The sequence below is a fragment of the Gymnogyps californianus genome, chromosome 16 (genome assembly GCF_018139145.2).
Source record: "Gymnogyps californianus isolate 813 chromosome 16, ASM1813914v2, whole genome shotgun sequence".
NCBI lineage: Eukaryota > Metazoa > Chordata > Aves > Accipitriformes > Cathartidae > Gymnogyps > Gymnogyps californianus.
The window spans coordinates 12,612,475-12,628,563 of NC_059486.1; the positions used below are offsets into that span (position 1 = coordinate 12,612,475).

General features: G+C 57.8%; 1 protein-coding gene across 1 annotated transcript in view; it reads left to right on the plus strand.

The window, feature by feature from the left end:
* NCOR2 (nuclear receptor corepressor 2) overlaps positions 1-16,089 on the plus strand; it is a 259,884-nt gene that overhangs the window by 199,533 nt on the left and 44,262 nt on the right. Inside the window, exons 19-20 of the mRNA XM_050906955.1 lie at positions 8,316-8,458; positions 13,990-14,137. Coding sequence (XP_050762912.1) covers positions 8,316-8,458; positions 13,990-14,137 — 291 coding nt within the window. The remainder of the gene's footprint in view (positions 1-8,315; positions 8,459-13,989; positions 14,138-16,089) is intronic.

The window sequence follows — 16,089 nt, forward strand, 5'->3', positions numbered from 1 at the left end:
GTCAAATTCCCCTTTGCCAGGAAGCACCCGCTTTAATGCTTCGAACTGGCTCTGTTTGGCATTTCCAGGGACCGGCGCGTTGGGGTTTTCCGACTCGCAGCGACTGCGAAACTCCAGAGGTAACCTCAGAGGCTGGAGGAGGCGGCGGCAGCAGAGCCTGCTGCTGGCACGGCTGGGCAGGGGCGGAGGAGGCGGTGGGCACCCAGTTTGGGGTGGGCTCAGAGACACGGGCACCGTCCTCCTCACCGTAAGGACTCGGCCACCCCAGCCACACTCTTCCCCAGTACTGGTACCAGTCTGAGCTCACAGCCGGCTGGTTCAGGGAGTTAAACAAGCAAGATGTGAGTCCTACGGAGAGTCAGCTCTAACACCCCGGGGTGCTTGGGCAGATGGGGATGGTGACCTCTGCTCCCAGCACCCACCAGCCGGGAAATCAGCCTGGCCTTGCTGTCTACCCCCAGCTGTTTTTGTGCGTGGCATGAAACCCCGTGTCATTTCTGCTCAGGGAGGTAAGAGAAAACAGCCCGGGGACAGTGAGACGCCAAAGTCGTCTGCTCTGCTCCAGAGTCACAGAGCTGCAGAGAGTTTCCAAGCGGGAGAAGGCAGGACTGTGTCTGCCGGGAGAGATGATAAAGGGGAGTAGCGTGTTATTAAAGTTAACTAGGGGAACGAAAACCTAGCGAGAGGAAAGTTCTTGCTTAATGACACTTTTATTACGCAATAAACTTTGATTCACTAGTCTGTCAAAATGTGCAGAGATTGGTATAATGATGGGGGAGCGTGGTTTTGTGATATTGCCTCCTTGCACCGTGGCTGTGATCCTAAAAGCAGGAGGTTTTGATTAACCGGAGTTGCTCGAGGATTTTCCCCCTTCCCTTCCCGAGCCGGGGAGCGGGCAGCGCCCGCTGCTCTGCCTGGCTTTGCCGCCGGGCAGGGCACAGAGGCTTTCGGCAGCGGGAAGGGGTTGCTCCTTAAAAGGCAGTGTTTAGGCAGCTCCTGCCTTTGGGGGACCCACTGGCAGGAGCCCACGCAGGCAGGAGTTAAAGGTAGGCTGGAAGGGAGTTTGTGAGCAGCGGGCGAGCACTGACCTGGAACAGCTGAGTGGGTTTATTGCCCCCCCAGCCCCTTCACTGAGTTTCACCGCTAGCGTCCCACGTTGCAGAGCAGCTGCAATAGTGCTGGAGCTGAACTTGATGAACTGGGAGGTTTCGGCATGACCCTTGTTACTCTTTAAAGTCTGGTATCTGTTCTCGCCCGGCTCTGGGTTTTCCCCCTGGCGTCTAACAAGTGGTTTTGTTCTTTGAAAAGAGGTGGTGTGGAAATGGCAGTTTCTTGCTCACCTGAGGTCCTCCCACGCCTTGCCGAGGCTCTTTCCTCCTTGCCCTCGGGGCAGAGCCAACCTCGGGCTCTTTACGCCTTTTCCCAGGCCAAGGAGCTGGAGAGGCCACGGGATGGAGTCAGCATGATGAGGCAGAGAAGGGTCAGGCACAAATGTAAAAAGCTGATGACAGAGAGTTGAATAACCCATGAAGACTCCTGCATAGTTCATTTTGGGTAGATATAAAATATTTCCTTGGATACAGAAGGTATTCTTTTGAGGGCTGATTTTCAGTTCTGCCAACAACCAACTCAAAGTCAGATGAGTTTTGGACTGACCTGAACCATTTTTTCCCCAGTCTCATTCTGTTCACAAAACTAAAATAAAGTAGAATTTTTTTAAAAATACTGATTTCTTCAAATTACCACACAGCCAAACCCACTGACACAAAAGCCCACGGCAGAAGCCAGCCATCTCCCATCGCCTTTTGAACGCAGCTGCCTTTCAGCATGCTGTCTCGCTGCACAGGATCCTTCTGGAGCCCAAGTGGGTGTGTGAACACACACACAAGTGTGTGCTCCGCTAACCCTCCTTTGGGTTTGCACTGTTACTTCTAACGAGCGGCTGGCTGAAGGGCGGGGAGAGGTAGGTCTGTGTGGGTCTTCACATTTTCCTCCATTACTTCTTCCTGGCAGGGCAGCCGTTGCTCTTACAAGGAGTTGGCTGCAGCACGGGCGATGCTGGGAAGCTGGCAGCTCCATACCTTCCTCCCTTCGTCTCCCCTGTGCTCATGCTGGAGCCTTCTCCTCTCCAGTCAGAGATATTTACTGCTGTAAAAACCTGCTGGTGGTAGTAAATGTGGGCTGGAGAAGCTGGTTTGCAGCCCGTGCCGGTCGCTGCGTGTTGTCCCTCTCGCTGGCCCTGGGGTGGGATGTGCCTTGGGGTCCCCCACCCAGGTGCCCTCCATCCAGGCTGGGTGCAAGGGGAGCTCAGAGCAAGGACAGCCCAGCCTGCCCGTCCCCGGCGCCCGCCGCCGTGGCCAGAGCACTGGCATCTGCCCGCTCCGAGCAAGCCGCGTGTTTGCCATGAAGTTCGTACGAAGCGACGTGGTGGAAATTATCGGGATGGGGTGGATTGGATGCCACGAGGGCAAAACTGCGTCCAAGGTGTGAATCGGCCATGCTTGCCCTGGAAGAGGCTGTGGTCGGCTGCAATCCTGTCTGCGCCATCCCAGGCTGGAGCTTTGCTGCTCTTCGGCGAAGGTGTTACTCCTGGGATAGTGCCCGTAGTGCTGCTGCCCGCCATGCCCCCCGGAGCTGCGCTTTCCACCGTTGGCTGAATGTTTCTCGAGCGTGTAGGAGCAAACTGCGAGGATTTGCTTAGTGAGTGTCAGTGAATGAAACACAAAAGGCCTGTCAGGGGGAACTGCTGGGTAATTACTATAATTTACAGCCTACGTTTTAATTTTGAGCGTTATTTTTCCAACAATAAGGGAGCAGGAATAATAACCGAACCAGGTGAAGGGAGAGAGCTGGGCCTGCAGGGAGCGGCTGCTGTGCGTGGACTCGCTGCCTTGCGCTGGAGACTCGAGTTTCCCCGGCCGGACCGGAGGGGATGGCACTTCTCAGGGAGCAGGCGTCCTGGGGGGAGGCTTCCCATCCCCTCCCAGGGTCAAAGGATGGGGACACAGCGCAAAAGGAGAGTTGTGGTAGGAGGGGGAGAGCTGGGCAGGTCCGTGGTCAGGGCACGGGGCTCGATGTTTTTGCAGCAGGATGATGCAGCGGTCCAGCAACCGGCTCCTCCGAAGGGGAGACCTGGGAGCTGAGGGTCCCCAGCCAGGGCCAGCGGAGCGGGGAGATGACACTTAGAGCTGAGCTGGCCAGGGGTCCCGACCCCATACCCACACCTTGTTCGGTGGCACTGCCTCCCTCCGGAGAGGTGGTATGATGGGTGTGAAAGCTGCTGGGGAGTTTTGCTGCAAGCTCCCTCGTTGCCGTGGGGCACGTCAGAGATGCGCTCGTGTCCGGCCACCAAAATAGAGGTCCGGTGGGAGCGTGGCAGGCTGGACCCGGTGTCGTCTTCCCAAGGAAGGGAGAACAGCACCCACCACCGCAGCGAGAGCACACTGAGCCGGCTGCCTGCGCAATGGTCCCTCCAGCAACGGCCCCGGCGCCTGCAGGGACGTGGGCTTGCCCCCCATGTACCGTCCCTGCTGCTTTCCTTGACGCAGTGTCAGGAGCCCGGCACTCGCCCGGCTCTGCCACCCACTGGCTCCGCGGCCCTGGAGAAGTTACTCACCTTCCTTGTGCCTCAGTTCTCCCACGCACTGCAAACCGCCCCGAGATCGGCGGGGGAAAGCGACGCTGCGATGCGCTAATTCAGCTCAGTGATGCCAACCACGCTTTCGGGATGCCTTGGGTGGTGTCGCTGACTCCGTAGTGCCGGTCTTTCTCCGGGATGGGATTACAGCATGTTTTGGCTGTTCCGTAGCCAGAACTGCATCCATCCCCGCTCCCAAGAGGGTATGTGGGTGCGAGAGGGGCTGGAGGATCGCACAAGGTACTGTCAGGCGTAGGGGAATGAGATCACTTAGTTTTTCCCCTCTCACCCTGATCTGTTAATCCATGCAGGCTCCCATTAAGGGACCCTTTTACGGGCTCCCTCCGCCCTCGCCGAGCCCTGGGTGGAGCAGGGCAGCCGCGCCGGAGAGCCTTGGAACGGCTCCGGTAAAAACCCACAGCTGCAGAGAGCCGAGGGGGTGCGAGCTGACGGCCCTTGCCCGCCGCACTGCCCCTCCGGGTTGCTCCTCTGCGCCCCGAGATACCAAGCGTGCGCTACCGCGTTCTCCGGGATCCTCTTCCTTCCAGCCTCCGTTTGCCGGTACCGGAGCAGAGGCCCCGGTCCGCCCATGGTGAGACCGATGCCAAACCTCTCCCCATCCCTCCTCCGCCGGGGCAGCGGCCGCAGGGCCGAGGTGTGCCGGGGTGCCACGGCATCCCGCCGGTGCGGTGCTGGGCTCGCCGGCGCGCACCTCCCCAAAGAAAAGCGCCTTTGATTCACTTGAGAGCGGAGGAAACTATTAGCCAAGCTTTGTTTTCCTGGATCCCTCCCCCTGCCGCTGACATTCAGACTAGAGCAAGGGAGACAGAAAGTGAGAGAGGGAGGGCGGGAGCGGGTGCCAAGCGGCCGCACCCCTTGTCAGCTTGGGTCAGCGCCACGTTCGTTATTAATGCTCTGTCTAGAGGTCACATTCAGATGCAACGAGCCCCGGGTCAGCCAGAGGAACAGATTAGAGCTCGCTCACTGCTCCGCCACATACCGACGGCACCGGCTCCCCGTCCCCGGGCTGGCAGGAGCAGAGCTGCAGCGCGCGGTCGGCTGCTGCCTCCCCTTCGCCTTTCTCCTGCCTTTTTTTTTTTATTTTTTTTTTAAATTATTATTTCTTGGCAACGTCGGGCATCTCCTGAAACTGCACAGCCTCCCCGTAGCCCCGAGCTGCTGAGCGAGGAGCTGAGGTAGGGGAGAAAATACTGGAGACGCTTCCATCCACCTTAACAACCGCGGCTGCAGCCGGCTGGAAAGCTCCGGCGAGCGAGCGGGAGGAGCGCGGAGGACGCCGTTCGCTCGCCGGCCCCACCGGAGGGAAGAGCGCTGGGTCCGGAGCATGTGTTCCCACCAACTTCTGGCATCAGGGTCAGGAGTCTCCTGCCTGTGACCTGGTTTCCAGCCTCGGTGCCCGCTCGCTCGCTGCTCTCTCGGCCGCCCATGGCTCTGAAATCCTCTCGCCCCCAGGATTTAAGGAACCGGCTTTGCTTTCTTCTCTGTCTCCGGCTGCTGCGAGGGAGCGAAAGCAAAATGCGTGGGGAGGGTGCGAGCGGAGCACTCGCAGCGCTTCACAGCGGGCTGCCGTGCCCGGGGGGGCTTTGAAGAAGTGCCCCGACGCCCGCGTCCTTCCCAGCCCGCCCACTGCACGCTCCGGGCGCGCTCCCTGCCCGCCGGAGCTGGACCTGGAGCATGTAAGTCCGGCATTGGGGTCCGAAGGATGGGGTTAACCTCAGGGTTGCGTGTAGCTGCGTGCCTGCGGGCAGACCCTTCGTCTAGAGCCCCCGCCCCAAGCCAACGAGCACAGCCTTCGTTAAGATCTGATAACTGAGTTAGTCATAGTTTCAGTTGAGCTGCGGAACGAAGGGCCGTGCGGTGCTGAGGCGGGCTGGCGTGCCGGGGAGCACGGGGCAGAGGCTGGGGGGGCACAGGGGCTGGGGGCTGCCATGCTGGCGGAGCTCATCAAGCCGGGGTGCCTGGTGAGCCGAGGGCTGACCAGCATGTCCCGGGGTGTCTCGGCTGGTCCCTCCCCGAGCACACAGATAATTACAGTATGGGGAAGCAGGTGTTGCTGTTTTGCTCTGGTTTTAATGTAAAGAGAAGAGCGGTCGGGCTCCCTGCCGGGTCCCGCAGGCAGGGGCTGCAGGCAGCTTCCTCCTTGTGAGCCCGGCAGGGACGCGGCCACCTGCCTGGCCAGCTGCAAGCTCCTCCGGCAGCGTCCCCGTCCCCCAGCCCTGCCGTGGGCAAGGGCACAGGGAGCCTGGGCAGGGGAAAGGGCAGCTGGGAGCTGGCATCACCCGCGGCTGGCAAAGGTCACTCCGCGCTGGGGACCGCTCACACTGGCATCCATCACCCCTCCTGGCCCGGGGCTCCGCCGTGCCGGGTCCCGCTTCCCTCCGCCGGATAGCACGGCATCTCGCCCACCGAAGCGCTGGAGCTCACGGCACACCACTGCCAGTGTTTGCGTTTCGGGGCTTTGCCCAGGGCGCAGCAAACGGCTCCGGCCCCGGCTGTCACACTTGGTGTGGGGCCACCAGCACAGCGATGAGCAAAGGGAGCCGAGCCTCTTGTTTGCTTTGGACGGCAGCGATGGGTTGTGACACAGGGGATGGGTTGTGACACAGGGGACTGTCCTGTTTTCCCCTGCAGCCTTCAGCGACTGCGGGGGGAGGACTCCCACCCCGGCTCGTTATCTCTCGCGGTTGGTGGCCGGACGTCCTTTTATTTTTTATTTATTATTATTTTTAAGAAGACCCAGCCTGCCAGCGGGGTGACGGAGGTCGTGGGTTTGGCTGAAGCGAGGCTGGGAGTTGCAGAGTTAAAGCTCAAACTTGTTTCTTGGCTTGCCACCGCCTTTTGTGGTGCTCAGCGCAGTGTGATGCCTGCCTCTTACATGCAATTTGATAAGCCCTGGTGCTGGGACGGAGAAGGATAGAGGCACCGGCTGGATGTTAACTCCTGCTGTGCTGGGTACTGCTGGTTTTGTCCAGGACCTGGGAAGCAGGGAGGGGGGTTTCGTCTCTCCTGGGGTACGTGGTGCCATCGATTCAATGCAGACATACCAACACCCCCCACGCCGTGCCTTCCCCTTGCACGGGTGCACGGATCCTGGCTGGAGGTGCATCCCTAGGGCCCTGATTGCTTGTGGCTGCGCTGAGATCAATCCGTCCCGGGGGGGGTTTGTTGTTGGGCTGAAGCAGAGGTTGGGCTGGCACTTAGGTCTGGGCTGGGGCTCCGAGGTGACACATGGCAGCAGCTCGGCTGAAGGCTGGCAGCGGGGCTGGGGCACAGCTGCCACGGCTTCCAGGCACAAGCAGAGCCACGCACGGGAGCCCTAACGTGGGACTCACTGCGATCCCGAGCCCCATGGCGTCAGAGCAACCAGGGAGGGGTTTGGGGATGGACAATGGAGATGCCTGGGTAGTGCCTGTTCCCAGGCTCTGTGGTTGGTGGTTTCTGGGCAGAAAAACCCCTAACAAAAGAGGAAGATGCTCTTAGCAGGTTCATTCCCTGCTGGTTTTAATCTTGAAGTCGCCTTTTGTGGCAGTACCATGCCCCTGGGCTCATAGTCTCTCCGTCCTGCACCCTACACAAGGTGCAGGGGAGGACCAGGGGAGCTGTTGGCCTGACAGTGGCATCACGTGGGCAGCCAGGAGCCAGCCGGACCGGCATGACCGAGCTGGGCCGGCAGCGTCCTGCAGGCTAGTGGCAGCTCTGGCCCCACCAGGCACCACGGGAAGGACCAGCCACACACTGGGAAGGATTGCAGGCAGCGAGGCTTTATTTCCCAGAAAGCCTGGATGGTCCTTGCCCGGGTCACCTCCAGGAGCCTGAGATGGAGGGACCAGGGTGTCGCCGTACCCGTCCCTGGGCTGCGGTTGTGACTCCCACCTCCAGCTGCGGGTCCGGGGGTGCCCAGACACCCCTGCAGAGACTACAAGGACACAGGGTGCTGACTTGCTCCTTCCTCCTCCTCTTCCTCCTCCACCCTGCTGGGTTGCCCCAGGGCTGGCAGGAGCCCCGTGCTCAAGTGGCACTGTCTGGCCGGGATTGCCAGCCCTTGGTGTGATGCCTGACCTGGGAACCTGCTTTTGCTCACGAGCCTGCAGTCAGCACTAATACCCCGGCCCAGCTCTTCCCAGCCCAGGACATCACCTAGGCTTCCCTGTCTGTGTGCTGCGCTTCCCTGCCTGGCTCTTCCTCCCCATCTGTAACAGGACTCCGTGCTCCAACCCCCTGAACTGCCTTGTCACCCTGGTCAAAGTCATCACTGGGGCGCAGGGCGGTGGGGAAGAGCCTTTTCTTCATGGTAGGGACTGAGAGCTGCTGTCCCAAGTTCTCCTGGGCATGCCAGCTCCTCCTGTAGCCATCCCAAAGGGAAGGGAGCACCACTCGCCCTCCTGACTGCCTGGTGGCTGGCTGAGACGTGGCTGTGGGACATATTTTGTTCCGGAGGCAGTCAGTACAGTGCCTTTTTTCCCCTTGGAAAGAAAAACAGGCTCTTGTAGGTCATCCCCTGGCCTAGGAAGCCATTCAGACAAGTGCTAGTGACCATATTGTTCCTGTGGAGTTTGGCTTGCACAGAGGATGTTTCCCATCCTGCGTGGATAATGCTGCCCTTGTGCGAGCGTATCTGCTGTTAAACCCTTCTCCTTTCTCCCTCCTCCGACCACAGGTCTCCTTGAGCATGGGCGGAACTGGTCGGCCATTGCCAGGATGGTGGGCTCCAAGACCGTGTCGCAGTGCAAAAACTTCTACTTCAACTACAAGAAGAGGCAGAACCTGGACGAGATCCTACAGCAGCACAAACTGAAAATGGTGAGAGGCCCATCTCAGCCCACACTGGGCACCGTAGATATTTCCTAGCAAGTGCTTGCATGCTTCCCACAGCCAAGGGAGGTCTTTACCATCTCAGAGTGAAAGCTCAGGGGACTGGGGAGCGGAAAGCAGTGGAGGAAAGGGTTGTCCACCCATTTGTCCCTGAGAGGTCTGGAGGGGGGAGAGCTGCTGCGCGGGAGATGCCTGGGCGTCTGGAGCGTGGCTGGTACGCAGGGAGATAAGGAGCAGAAGGAGGAGGGGGGCCGCGGTGCATCGGCCAGGACGCGAGCTCAGTCCCAGCTGCGCAAATACTTTGACGCTGGCGAGGTTGTGCTGTTCCACCCCGGTGAGCGGAGAGGCCGGCTGGGCCACGCAGCTCTGCGCCGTGCAGGTACCGCAGTTACCTGGTAAACTGCCGGTTTGCCCCAAAGAAATTCAGGGGTTTAGGACAACGTGAGGAAAGGCTGGTCCCGATACGGATGTCGATTGTCTTCGGGGCTGCAAGCAGATGCGCACAGCTCTCCATGCCTCGGTTTCCCGGTCGGAAGGGGCTAATGCTGCTGCTTTTCTGGCATGCGGTGCAGGGTGTGAATGAAGTGGGGTTTGTTTGGTGTTCTGGAGACAGGACGGACTGCTAAGAGCAACTAAGGATTATAATTATTTCATTTGTAGAGTATCCTGGGGTTCCCAGTTTCTGGCTAATAGAATTCACATGGCTAAACCCCCAAGGGGTACTTTGAAAATGCAAAGGACAATGTTCAATGCAGGAATCTCTCCAAGCAAGCTATTACAGCAAGAGTAAAAAGAAAGACAGGAAAACATTCAATGACTCACCCAGGAATTTAATATCCTAGTCAGTCTATAGGAATGAGAGAAAGAGAAGACATGGGCGATTCTTTTTTATTAATTCTCTATGCAGAGAGACACTCCTGTGTTCCCATGTTTCACCGAATTGTTTTTAGAAACAAAGCAAACAAACTATATAAAAGACCTTCAAAACCAATATAAAGAGTGGAATGAAATGTGCATCAAGCCCTCTGAATATAAAATGTTACATTAGAAAGATATCATTGTTCATTACTGGGGAGAATCTGAAATAAGATCATACAGCTTAGCTGGCAGTGGGACCGGTGTATATTAATTTACACTGCTTCCTAATGTTGCAGAAATTATATCACAGAAGTGTTTTTCTGCAGAACCACATTTTTCCCTGCATCCGTCCCTCCAAGGCAGCCGCTAGACTTCTCCAGTCTAATTGCTCACTCTCACTTGCAGTTTATATCAGCATCATCATTTTATTTTTTGAGCATTGGAGGCTATGGGATTCGGTTGTGGAGAAGAACAATGAACGTTCAGCTGTTATTTATTGTGCTCTATTGTTTTGTGGCAACAGCAGATGCCAGAAAGCTGAATAAAATAAAAGAACAACTGAGATTAAATTGCCATAGACCTTCCTTCCTGACTCCTAAATATATTCCCCAGCAAACCAAGCCTCCAAATCTCATCCCGTACCCAGTAGTCAGCCGTGACCTCTGCAGAGGAAGCACGTGGCAAGGCAGCATGGTATCGCCGAGTTTTGCCATGACATCCCCAGATTATTCCCTGACCTCACCACCAACAGCTATTGCTGATCATGTGCGGGGAAACACAGTGGCTCTGCTTTTCTTCCTCTTGCTTAATGAGAGTAAACTTAATTAGCAGATCTCATTCGTTTCCCAAATGGGGCTCATTAATATTGTAGCCTCCTCTTCCAGGTAGGTGTGACACCGGGTTCAGCAGTGTGCAGGCGACTCAGAGGAGCTGCGGGGATGGGCAGGCAGCAGTGACTGGTGTGGGACGGGAAGCAGAGCCTGGCAAGGTCCCTCTGTCCCCAAAACGTGGCACAGCGCGGTGCAGAGCAGGATGTCCCCATTTCCCGTGCTGGGACAGTGCTGGGTGGGATGGGGCCAGGCATTTTGGCAGCGCCACGTCCCCTTGCGTGCTGAACCCCGGCTGGCCAGAGCCTGAGGAGCTCTGGGGACGGGGAGACTCTCCCTCTGAGCATCCAGGGAGCATCCAGCGTTAGGAAGGAGAAGGGTTTGGGTTGCAACAGGCATGGTGATGCTCCTTTTCCGCCTCTCCAGAGCCCGCATGGTCCGTACGCTCCCACATGCCGTGTTTGGGGTTTTAATTTGAAGACCCATCATTTTACTGGAGAGGTTTCCCCTGGAGAAAGAGCACACAGGGGCTGGGGAGCTGTGCGTGGGCTATGTCAGCACACAGAGCCCCATTTCCCCTCTCCCCTGAGCTGCTCAGCACTCACGAGACCCTTCTCCAACCTGTTTGAGAAGGGGAATCCCACTGCAATCCTGGCTCAGTGGGGCTGGCTGCCGCAGATCCTCACCCTCCTCCCTACCGTGGGACAGGCAGCCTGTTACTGCTGGGGCAGGGTCAGGCCACCTTGAGGCTTCGCTTTATCTGCCCTGCTGTGTGTTTTGGCTTGGTTTCGCTGCCAAGCGGCTCGGATGTGTCCCAGGCATCAGCGTCACTTAGCCTTGACCTTCTGCACGCTGCGCTCTCTAATCTCGGCATTTAAGGAAAGCAGGGCATTGGTATACATGGTGTCCTCAGAGCTGCTTTTTTTGTTAGCGGTCGGAGATTAGGCACTGTCTTCACCAGGACCTCTTTTCTTTGTGGTGTGATTGTCACTTTGGTCTAGTGCCTGCTGGGGCTTGTTTTGGCTTGTGCAGCAAAGATGGGCGAGTTATCCCCTGGGCTGGTGCTGGTCCTGCTTGGAGGACCAATCTTTTGGCCCCCTCTGAGCAACATCTCTGCAATTCCTTGCTTTTTTGGGTGGTGCTGGCTTCGCAAAGCAAAGCTACTTCAGGAGGACAGCCTGGAGGCCTCTTCTTCTGGAGGGTGAACAAGTCTGCCTTGCCTTGGTGCAGGGCCTTGGTCTCGGGATGGGGAACTGAGACTCTCCTCACCGCGGTGGCAGAGGTCCCACCTGCGGGGTCACCGCTCTGCCCCTTCCCATTTCTGCTGGCTGCTTCCACGGCAGAGCACAGGAGTCACTCTGTGGGTGGACCTAGTCCTGGTGCGATCTCAAATACGCATCATTATGTCACACCAGTCTGGGACTGCCTGGTCCTGCTCTTAGGACAGGCTGAGGCTGATGCTGATGGGAGGTACCCATAATGATGGCTCCTCGTCGGTAGCGAGGTTTGGAAGCTGTTTTGGCTGTTGCTGCCACGTCAGGCGGTGAGTGCAAGGCGTTGCCAAATTTGTCGAGACGGCTGCTCTGCCTGCGAGGCAGAAGGCCAGAGAGATGTCGCGCCCGAGGGCTGGTGGCATCTCCATCTCCTCCTCCAGGGCAGATGGTGCAGGTGAACTTGAGCAGTGGGAGGCAGTGCCCGCACCCGGGATGGCAGGAGGGGAGGTGGAGGAAGAGCTGCTCATCCCGCCAGACTGGGAGTCAGCATGATGGGGCTGGCTGGGGAGTAGGTGCCCGGGAGGACAGCGCAGAGGAGCAGGCATGGAGTGACCCCTCGCGCAGGGTTCGGTGTCCTCGCTGTGCACAGCGTGTCTCCTCAGTGGTCTTGGCGAGGCAGACTGCTCAAGTGGCACCAAGTCCTGGATGCTCCTGCAAAAATACCTGGTGGCAGGTAGAGAGCAGAGACCCCGTGGGCTGGGATAGCACAAAATGAGCATGAAAGTGCCCACAGCAAATGGTCCTGGCACCTTCCCGTGGCTTCACTGGTAATCACTTGGATTAAGAGTACATTGTGACGATGGGAGGCACCTGGTCCCAGGCACGGCTCACAGAGACTCTTCCATGTCTGCCACAGTTGTGGTTAGGATCCCATGTCAGCCGTGGGGTCCCTGTGGCTGCTAACAGAGGCAGAGCAGAGGGACCCCTTTCCTGGGCAGGGTGCCGGGAGCAAGACCTCACGAGGGGGCTGGAGCTGTCAGCATTATAAGAGGCGAGGTGGTGGCCTGAACGTATCTCTAGATGTAGCCAGGATCTGCTGCCTGGATTTCACATCATTTTCCCTAAATACCAGCAGTGGGATCTGCTGAGAGAGGGACCCACAGTGCCCCCAGGGCAGCTCGCTGCTCCGCTCTGCCGGCAGCTGCCAGCCCCCGGGCTCTGGCCAAGTAGGGTGCTGAGGCAGAGGCTGGTTCCCAGCTAATTCCCCAGCGAGGAGCCTGCTCCTGCCTGCAGCTGAGTCACGGACCCGTGAGTAAGAGGCAGAGAAGCCTTTGCCATAGTAACGTCGGCGCTTTGTCACCACATTAGCGTGATGGGGAACTGCTGCTTCAGACAGAAACGTGCGGTTGCTGAATCGCTGCCGTGGCAGAGACACAAACGATGGCAGCACCAGGGCATCACCGCCGTTGCCGGGACGGGGCGAGGGCACCGTGGATCCCTGCCTTCCTCCCACTGCCTCTCTGCGCCTTCACAGAGCCCTTTCTCAAGTGCCTTTTTTCCCTCTCTCCTGCCCAGTTTGATAAAAATAGATTTTGAGCAAGCAGTGTTTCCAAGCAAAAAGCAGTTGTATTTGTTTGTTTTATCTGGAAGTTTTTTAAAGGATTGAAAAGTTGGCGGGGGGGAAGAGGGGACCAGCTCTTCCCAGCACAGAGATCCAGCAGTAAAGTTAACGTTTCCACCACGGCTTTATCTTTTCATCCATGTAAATAAACGTCCTACACACGTCATTCGTGTGGGGTTTGCAGGGAGAGCCGGAGATGATGGGCCTGTTCCTACTGGTAATATTTACTTAAGCAACAAGAGCAGGAAACAATAGCAAAGCCGAGACTTTTCCTTTAGGTTGGCAGGAGGGAGCAGCTGTCTGTGCCCTCGTGGCTGTGGCACGTGCCCCGGCGAGCGGGGACGGGGCTGTCTCAGGGCAGGACAGGGCACCAGGCAGCTCACCTTCAGGATAACGTGTCACACAGAGCGTCCCCATCACCCACCGGCAGCAGCCTCCCCGGCACGGGAGCCAAAGTCCTTTGGCAGCACCTGCCATAAGGGACACGAAAGCTGGTGCGCAAAAATGTTGGCTGGGCCATATCTGGGGCGTCAGCTTCGTTATCTGCAGATGAGCATCAAGCCGCGGTCGCACGTTTGTGCAGCTGGAGGTAGTGCCTGGAAATGCGCAGGACAAACGTGTCACACGCGTGTAATGAGTGGATGCGGGACCACTGGGCTCTTGCCAGCCCAGCACTGGTGACTTCTGCACGTGTGTCCCTTGTCCACGTGTCCGTGCCGTCCTTCCCTCGGAGGCTCGCTGCCGTCTGGGGCTGGAGCTCTGCATGGAGCCGGGCTGGCCATTGCATGGCGGTTGAAGTTTTTTGGCCAGGTGAGACCATGCTGCAGTGCTTTCAGCAGGCGAGTCCGGTCCCGAGGATTTACTCAGAGGATTTACTCAGGGGGGCCATGGCAGTGTTAGCTTGGTTCACTCTTGGCCCTTCGGGCAGGACCGGTGCTCTCTGCTCCCACACGGCTCCCTGTGGGCTTTCATTCTCACCATCCTCTGCCTCTTCCCCAGGAGAAAGAAAGGAATGCCAAGAGGAAGAAGAAAAAAGGTACCGCCGTTCAAAATGAAGAAGCCGCCTTCCCTCCTGCAGCCGAGGACGAGGAGATGGAGGTGTCAGGGACGAGCGGCAATGAGGAGGAGATGGCCGAGGAGGCAGAAGGTGAGGCGGGTGGGGGGCTGCGGCGGGGGGACGCTTTCAGCTCTCCCGGCTTTGCCGCACAGTTGCGGCAGAGGCACCATGCATGGCCTCTCCGGGGCTGCAAATGTCAGTGCTCACGGGGGGTCGTGTCTGTCACCCCAAAGCCACACTGAGGTGACAGCATCCTGCAGCACAAGATGCTCTTGGCATTTTGGATGCCTCTGGATTTCATGCTTTTGAGGAGTGCCCTGGATCACTGCCCTCCTCCCGTGTCCGTCTGGAGGGATGTTTATTTTGGGAAGGTCGTGCAATGCAGGAGCTCTGTTACCAGCAGCCTCCGCCGTGGCTGCTGGGCACCCACGGGGATCCTGGGGGGCATGGGGAGGCATACGCCAGCCTCCGTGGCCCAGGGGCTCCTTGGTCCCCGTGTCGAGGCTGCACATAAAGGGCTCACCCGGAACTTGGAGTGGTCCCAGTGGCTTCTCCTCGCCCTGGAGGAGAGCAAGCCCTTTGGTTTCCAATTTCCATCAGCGCACGCTCCCCAGAGCACCCAGCTTACCAGGGCCTGGCACACTTACATGCTCTTATAAACCACATTTCATGGTGTTTTCCCCCAAAGGGGGTTCCCTGCGTGCTCGGCAGGGTTAGATACCCACCAGTGTGGGCTCTCGAGGAGCTTAGCATGGGCTTAAGGAGGGATAACCCACTAAGGTTTGCACATGCCCGTTCCCATCCCGTCAGGGCATCGCTGCCGCTGCTGCCCAGGGCAGTGGAGCCCGCGCTGCCAGCAAAGGCAGGGGAAGCCGCGGTCTCCCACCGGCGAGGCTGGTGTACCTTGGCGGGTCTTTTCCTCCTCTCCCTTTTAAGGCAGCATTTTCCTCCCTCCCAGCCATACCAAAGAAAGGAAACAACTTGAAAGTGACAATTTTCAGCTATTTATCGCTTAGAAAGCGCGGCAGTGAGTTTGGAGAAAATGTGCATAATTTTCCAACAATAGCCCCATTTGACTTCTGTCAAAAGTAATTTAATAACTTAACCAGCACTGCTGGCACCACGCTGGTTCCTGGCCTTAGCACCCAGGCTAATGGGACTCGAAATGGGAAATCTTTTCAAATCATCGTTGCAAGTGACTCATTACAAGGCAGATTCCAGGTAAATCTTTGTGTGAGGTGACACGTGACTCAGAGGCGCAAAGTAAAAGGTAGTTACTGCTCTTTGTAAGAGTGCCTGAGAGGAAACAATGTGTTTTTGAGATTAGAGACAGATCTCTTGACATGCTCTCGAGCCTTACGCTCCAAGCCTCGTCTCTTGTTCTGCTGCTGAGGTGGGCTACGGAGCTGAAGAAAGGCGTAAGCAGGGGGGACGAAATGTAAGGGGCACAGAAGTGCCAGGGTGGTGTTATGCACGAGATGGCCGCGGGCTCCAGGGTGACATTTGGGGATGCTCAGTCAATAGCTTGGAGTCAGGGGGCGGCCGGTCAGGGATGGGGGGAAGGACTTGGCATGGGGGTTATGGTGTAGACCATGGATTCAGCATCTGGAGGGAGCGCGCTGGAGCCTAGAGCTTGGTTGAGCCTGGGACGAGCCACCGTTGGATGTCTCGGCGTGGCATTCAGAGTAGCATCGAGTGGCAGTTGGGGAGAGTTTGGCCAAACACGCTGTAATCGTCGTCCCTGGGTGGGTGATGGGACACCTCATTGCTTGATTGCAAGTGAGTAAAGGCTGGAGAAGGCTGAGATTCCTGATGAGTGTGGCACGTTTTCCTGCCAAGGAAGGATGGATGTGCTCCGACGTACAGCTCTTGGGACGCAGTCCCTCTGTGCCACTCATCTTGCCGGCGTTTGAAAGCTGTCTGTGCTGCTATGGAGAGAGCCAAGTCAAAGGATGCACGTGAGGCAGCCTTTGGGCACGAGCGTAAGAGCCCTGCCCGGTGGGGACGTGCTGAGATGGGTCTGTGGAAGTTTCCTGGTGCTC